This window comes from Musa acuminata, chromosome BXJ1-10 (assembly GCF_036884655.1).
Source record: "Musa acuminata AAA Group cultivar baxijiao chromosome BXJ1-10, Cavendish_Baxijiao_AAA, whole genome shotgun sequence".
NCBI classification, from domain to species: domain Eukaryota; kingdom Viridiplantae; phylum Streptophyta; class Magnoliopsida; order Zingiberales; family Musaceae; genus Musa; species Musa acuminata.
This window is the reverse complement of record NC_088336.1, coordinates 28630070-28637500: the sequence shown is the minus strand read 5'-3', so window position 1 is coordinate 28637500 and position 7431 is coordinate 28630070. Positions and strand designations below refer to the sequence as shown.

Below are 7431 nucleotides of genomic sequence, written 5' to 3'. Positions count from 1 at the left end.
AGAAATGTTGGATTTACTATTGTGGTAACAATAGTATGATTTCATATAGAAAATATCTTTGTGGCATACTTGGCACAACACAATCTATGGTACATGTCTATATAGGTTGGTAAAGCAATATGTACTGTTGGGATGGCGCAGAACACTGTCATGTCACCACAGTTGTTCTAAATGGAAAGGGTCAAAGAGATGTGGAAGTCCAGGGTCTTGGCATCCATCTGCACCGTTCAGGCTTCATTGTCGGTTAGTAACCCATTGATATCATGTGTTATGAGATGCAGTATTAAAAGATCAATACCCAACCAACATCACAATCAATCATATTTTAGTGATTCCCTCTTTAACAGTTGGGTCAGATTAGGATCAAATATTCGGTTGTTGTGGTATATTAACACTCTTAGTATGTTTGGTCTGGATTGATATATTAATAACATAAGATCTTTACTCTTAGTTACACAAACTAAATGTGATGATCAAGAATAGATGCTTTTTGGCATGGCATGGATATATTAAGCTCAGTTGTAATGTGTATGAAAGTCCATTCTGACATGAATGCAACAACAGCAGTAATAATTCTTGGTTCTGAACATGGTTTTATATCTCAATATTGGACTAGTATTGCTCCCTGGTCAGACCAAACGTTAATTTTGAACCGAGGGTAGGATTGCCGTCTGAACCAAGCAAAAAGTTTTTTTCTGCAGGTTATGGGGAAATAGTAACCTACTTACCTGATCCATCTGGACCATGGTCCTCAAATGACAAAATATGGTATTAAAGAAAAAGGAAGAGTAAAGGTGATATGCTTGGGGAACAAAAGGCTGAGCCTGGAAGGCTGCCTGCTTAAGCGATGGGCATTTTATCCCTTCATGAAAAAAGTATATGCAAGTATTACTGCCACTTGGGCACTTGATTTTCACTTTTTACTGTTAAAGTATTTTTAGGAGTCTAAATATTTCAATTACTAGAATAATCTAGGACAATGACTGACTTAAGCTTTTGGAAGTTGTATAAAGAAATCATCTGTCTTTGAAAAACATCTACATGCTTTTGAAATGCATATATCTAACAGTCATACACATGTCCTATGCCATAACTTTGGGATGTTTATCTCAGAGCACAGGAACATGGCAGCCTTTTGCGACTGGCCAAGTAACACTGACATTCTAGAATATCAATATGCATTCTTCTACAATTGCAATCTTGTACATGCCTTACGACAATACTTCTAGCGTTGAAATGGTTGTAATAATTAATTGCATCCTTTGCCCAATTATAACATAAACGGAGAAAGCCAGCACAACAGGATAGATTTTGGAGATGAGGTGATCTAGCATACTGCAATAAAGTTTAAGAATTTTCACTATTTTAATCATAACATCGCAGGACATTTCCTGAGAAAAAAGACTGTTTCAGGTTTATTAAGGACTGATGGAATCCTGTAGGTGCTGGAAGTTTTTGTAACCTTTTGATCAGAGTTTCCAGCGAAGTCCCTAGGTTATCAATATAATTGATGTTTGATCCATGTCCCTCACCTAAATAACAGAGAGCCGAGAATAGGTGACTGTGGTTTGGAACTTCTTGGTTCACTTTGCTTATGTATTGTTTGTATGCATATGTGAAACATCTTGTGGTTAAACCATTTTTGACAACCTTACCATATTATTCAGAGTTGTTACTATTAGTATGTAATACTTCGCATTTTAGAGGATGTTCCGTGACTACATATATTTGATACTATAGCGCAATCTCATAACAAGTAATGATTATTTTGTATTCTGACTATGCATCTTTTGTCATTCAAGGTTTTTCTGTCAATTTGACATCTTCTAGGATGAGAGTGCCTTTTGCAAATATATGGCATTTTGCTACTTTTTTTTTTTTTTTTCACATGCCATATTTATGTTTTATGTGTAATACTTTGTCATGGGTTTTCATCTGATGCAGTGGTCAATCATCTGGGGATAGATACATTCACGGTGTCTATTGGAAGCATTGCCTTATTGTTTGGCTCTTATCTTGTAAGAAATTTTCTGATATTTCCGCTTTACATTTTACGTACAAGATTTTCTGATCGGAGAGCACATTTTTGTGTGCAAGAATCATCCAGTAACCTTTTACTTGACCAAGAAATCCAAGTTCCGCAAATGTCGATGTTAAATATCTATAGATATGTGGCTCTGTGTTTTCAATTCCAGTTCCTGTTATGTTTTTAAATTAATCAAGATAGGAAAGTTTGGTGTTTACCTTACCAACTACAGGTGTTGTCAGTTCTCTCGAAGTTCAAGGAAGAACACTTCAATTTATGTTGTCTGAAATCATACATCTAAGTAGCAATATATCTGTATGAATTAGGATGGCAAAGGATTGCCATGTATTCTCAATTGTAGCAGCAAATATCACTTGCTGAGTGAAGGGATCCAAGGGGACACGTGCCCCCTTCATCCTCTGAATTGTGAGCCCTATGCATAGGCTCCCACTATTCTCTTTGCTAACAACCTTTTACTCATTGGAAACCCATGCATAAGTTCAAACCATTAATCTAAGATGCAGACAGAAACTTCTACAATTAGAATAGCTCATAAGGCATGCATGTTGTATTAACTTTCATTTTAAATTCTGTTCTCTAATAAGTTCTGTAACTTCCAATCAGGGTAGTTCATTTTGACAGATCACTTAATTCAGTCTTATGCTCTTTAAGAATCTACATATTTTAATCAATAAGTTTTATAATAGTACGATTTTAGCTTATTTAAATGTTGTATTTAGATTAACTGATATCGACTAGTATCTACCAAAAAATTTGCGAAAAGAGTATCAGCACAAATTGAAGTAGATATCATATATGAGTCCGACGATGTGTTTTGCTTGAGTAGTGTGCTAAGAATTAGAAATTAATCTTTAAGATTGAAGTAGATAGGAAAGTTGTGTAAGAACCTTAGAAGATGGGAGATGGAAATGATCCTGTCCTCACCTCAAAATAGACAACTAGACAGTTATGCATCATCGATCTGACAGCTCACCAAGCACATACGGAAATTTGATTTGAAAGAGTTTGATGATCTCCAAGTGCATTTAAACTTGTACGAATGTTCTGTTAGAAACTGATTGAAGATGTATATGGTGTAAGAGCTATTTGATACATGCATCCATGTCTCTGTTCTCTTGAATCTCTTAGCTATATGTGTCCCATGTTTTTATACATCAAGGTCCATCTCTGCGGATTCATTGGATAACACACATAACCTAACCTTTTTTTGTTCTCTTGTATTGCTTTCTCTGTCTAATGAAATATGACTTCATGACTGAGTTGTGTTCCCTTTCTATCTTTTTTGTTGATGCAGTCATGGCTTCGGGTATCACAGCAGCTCCACACTTACAGTCAAGTCCTTGTAGGTGCTCTACTGGGGTCCTGTTGTGGTGTTGCATGGTATTGGCTGTGGCATTCTTTTGTATTAGAAGCCTTTATTTCATTGTTGTGGGTCCGGATTTTGGTTGTTCCGGGGTCAGTGATGTTGTGTGGGGCTTTCGTTGTCTACGTGATTCAACACTGGCTCAGCGATGAGCCGTAGCCGTAGACAGCGGAAGTATATTATTGTTGTATATTATCGAAGTGTTTCGTAATGTTGATGATCTGATTAGAAGTGAGATTTGCTCTGGGCCATACTGAACAAAGCTAGGGGTGAAAACCAACCTATAGGGCTGGGGAATTGGGATGTTGGAAAAGCATATTTCTCTCTTTTTTATTTTTTTTTCTCTCATTACTGAGGTGCTTAATTATTAGTTCCATTGAACATCTGGAACCTCTAGAATGATGTCAGCTCGTGCACCGTGTGTCTGTTTTCGTGGCAAAACCGCTTTTATGTTAAAGATAACATAAAACCGCTTTTATGCAAGAATATTGATTGGGTTGTCAGAATGGATCATGTACGAACAATCATTATTAAGCATAATTGGCTAGCCATTATATTCTTTCATTCAGCAGCATTTGAGTAATACCCAATAGTCATTGTGGTGATTGTAAGATACACATTCCCGTTGAAATCTGAAGCTGTTGTGGACAAGCCTCATCATGCTAGTTTGTGCTACTTTGGTCTTTCCTTATTGTGTTTTATAGAATCCTTGAAATCTCATAAGTCAGATAGGATCGTAGCCAGTTTGGTCTTGCTTTATTGTGTTGTATGGAATCCCTGAAATCTCATAAGTCAGATAGGATCGCAGCTAGTTTGGTCCTTCTTTATTGTGTTTCATGGAATCCTTGATAATTCAGATAGGATCGTAGCTAGTTTGGTTTTGTCTTTCTTTATTACGTTTAATGGAATCCTTGAAATCTCATAATTCAGATAGGATCGTAGCTAGTTTGGTCTTGTCTTTCTTTATTACGTTTTATGGAATCCCTGAAATCTCATAATTCAGATACGATCGTAGCTTGGGTTGAGTGGGTTTCCTAATACGCTTGCAGGAGGCAACAGGGGAGGATCAAATCTAGACTACTATGTGTGGTGCGATGCCCTGCTGGCTGCAAAACTTTTCGGATAATCCACATGAGGTGAATATTCCACGATGGCACAACTCGATGTCCACCCACTTCAAATCAGATCCCATACGGCAATGCGGGATTAACTATTCAAATGATGATGATGATGATTATTATTATTATTATTATTTTACTGCATTCTGACACCGCATGCCCGAAACACTACTAATCGTCAGTCATCTTATTTATTTTCTTATAGGTTCTTCTGGCATTAATTGGCAGGCGTCGATTATTGTGCGGTTAAAACACAGAAAACGATGTTGTTTGTTGGGTTGATATTTTTTTCTTATATCAGTCAAACACTGTTAAAAATCGGAAATACAAAAAAAGAAAAGAAAAAGGTATATGCATCGACAACGTTATGTAGTTTACATTATTCTCTTACAAATTCAAATAGGAAAGAATGCGAAAAGAAAGAAGAAATTTTTTTTTGATAATTTTGGAGGTGAGAAACCCTATTAGAGGGCGACGCTGCGAAGCACCACGGTCTCGATGCTGAGGCCCGGTCCAAAGCCGAAGAGCACTCCCCACTCCAACCCATCGCCGGTTGTCGCCCGCCCCTCCGCCGCCGACCGCTTCCTCACATCGTCCATCACGAAGAGAACCGTGGCGCTCATCATGTTCCCGTACTCACCGAACACGTGCCTCGACGAGCGGAGCTTCTCCTGCTTGAGCCCCACCTTCCTCTCGATGGCGTCCATGATTCCCCAGTTCCCCGGGTGAGAGACCCAGAAGACCTCGTTCCAGTCGGTGATGCCTAATGGCTTGAACGCCTCCAGGAGGCAGTTCTCCAAGTTGTTGGCGATGAGCATGGGGAGCTGGTTCATGAAATGGAAGGTGAGACCGATCTCCTTGAGATGGCCTCCGACCGCCCTTTCGCAGTCCGGTACCGTCACCTGTGAAGCAGACATCATCTCGAAGATGGGCTTCTCGACGCCTTGGATTGGATCCGCGCCGACGATGACCGCTGCTGCTCCATCCGCAAATGCGGCTTGGCCCGCGAGGCTCAGGAAGTCGCGCTCGTCTGGGCCTCGGAAGATGAGCGTGTTGAGCTCGCAGGCCACCACGAGCACACGGGCGTCCTTATTGTTCTCGGCGATGTCCTTGGCGATGCGGAGCATCTGGGCGCCGATGTGGCAGGCCTGGCTGTAGAGCATGATGCGGTTGACGGATAGGGGGAGACCGAGGAGCTTGACCAGGCGGTAGTCGGCGCCGGGCATGTCGACGCCGCTGGTGGAGCAGAAGACCAAGTGGGTGATGCCGGACTTGTCGCGGCCCCACTCTTCGATGGCCTTGGCGGCGGCTTCCTTGGCGAGCCTCGGCACCTCCTCCACCACGATGTCCTGTCGCTCGTCCAGAGACGGGTCCATGTAGGAGCACATCCCTGGTTTATCCTTGAGGACCTCCTCCGTGAGGTGCATGTACCGCTTCTTGATCATGGTCTTCCCACCTTCACGCACAGAGCGAGCAAGTTAGCTTTTTCTCTCTTTTTTAGACGGAGAATCGCAGCAGACACAGATGTAAACTTACAGATGCGGCGGAACTTTTCCTTGAGTTCCGGCATGTGGTCGGAGTTGGTGACCCGAAAGTAGAAGTCGGGGAAAGTGCTCTGCTCGTAGAGGTTGGGAGGATTGGCCGTCCCGATGGCCATGATGGTGGCCGGACCTCGTGCTCTTTGGGCCTTGCGGAATGGATGGACGCTGGCCATCTTCACGATTCTGGGAGGAGAAGGAGCAGCGAGCACCAGAAGGAGATCAAGCGAGGAATGAATGGATTAAAGCAGCAGTAAAGTTAGCGAACGCAGGATGGGAGGAGTGGCTCTTCTCCTCCGCCCATTTATACGAAGCCCCTCAGCAGCCAGCTAGCTAGCCTTGGTGTGTTATTGCCTTGCAGCTTCTCATGCGAAGGGTGGTTGGTGGAGCCAAGTCTTCCAGCTGACCGATGAAAACGTTGAATGTAGGTGATCCCCCACGTGGTTAATTTGACTGAGGGAGTCAGGATCCATCGAAAGTAGAGTTTCGAATTCGCCTACCCACCAACCGTGGTTATTGCTGATTCTGACCAATCCAAAACTTGATCAACACAGTCTGCGGCAGTTTCTTCACCAACCCCACTTTCTTCAACATTTCGCCACTATGGATGATTAGTCAACCAACATCCTATCGAAAGCAAGTGTTCCGAAACTATGACTAATGGCTCTTTGAGAACGGAGAGAGCCCTTCCTAAGTGACCAAAGGCTTTTAAGATTGCTCGACGATGTTTGTGAACCGGTGGAGGAACTCGACTCCATGTTTGATTACGCCAGATGAGACCAAGCGATTTCGTTTTAGTCTGTATCATTTTGGGTAAGTAAAAGCTTCAGCCAATCACAAACAACCGTGTATTGCAATGTCCAAATCGAACACGGACGACGCGTGGCTCGTATATCATCCATGTGGTTTACCGCTGATGCCAGCGGAAAGCGAGGAAACAAAGCAAAATAGAAAGCAATTTGACTAAAGCAAAATAGAAAGCTAAAAGATAGGAAAGCAATGTAAACAAAGTAAGATGATGCTTGCTGACTCGATCGATGCTGCTCCGAGTCCATCGCTCGGTCTCTTCCCACCCACTTAACGGAGGAATTTAATGGTTGGATGCATGAATGGTTTGCCCTCAGTTTTTGATCCATGCATGAAAGAAAGGACGTATGTGATGATGTACGCTTTCCCATTTCCATGTCACATGAACGACGCGGTAGGGCGTGGTTGACTGGCTAGGCATTGACTTGCCTAGCAACTTCTATAGCACATGTCATGGACATGGACGACCCACACCAACCGCTGGGCAGAAATACCGATGGTTCCTTGAATAGGTGCTCATGTTGCATCATCTTGTCCGCTTTTGGCAAGATCACCTTG

At 42.2% G+C, this 7431-nt stretch overlaps 2 protein-coding genes across 2 annotated transcripts in view; one reads left to right on the top strand and one right to left on the bottom strand.

Annotated features, from left to right (window-relative positions):
• Window positions 1-3743, top strand: part of LOC135595982 (lipid phosphate phosphatase epsilon 2, chloroplastic-like) — a 5402-nt gene extending 1659 nt beyond the window's left edge. Inside the window, exons 3-4 of the mRNA XM_065087573.1 lie at window positions 1945-2018; window positions 3342-3743. Of these exons, the coding sequence (XP_064943645.1) occupies window positions 1945-2018; window positions 3342-3569 (302 nt within the window). The 3' untranslated portion in view covers window positions 3570-3743. The remainder of the gene's footprint in view (window positions 1-1944; window positions 2019-3341) is intronic.
• Window positions 3744-4863: 1120 nt separating this feature from the next.
• LOC135595981 (curcumin synthase 3-like) lies at window positions 4864-6360 on the bottom strand. The gene is made up of 2 exons (XM_065087572.1): window positions 6065-6360; window positions 4864-5984 (listed from the first exon to the last, which is right to left on the bottom strand). Exons 1-2 carry the CDS (start codon window positions 6240-6242, stop codon window positions 4993-4995), a joined length of 1170 nt encoding a protein of 389 aa, XP_064943644.1. The 5' UTR covers window positions 6243-6360; the 3' UTR covers window positions 4864-4992.
• Between the last annotated feature and the right edge of the window lie 1071 nt (window positions 6361-7431).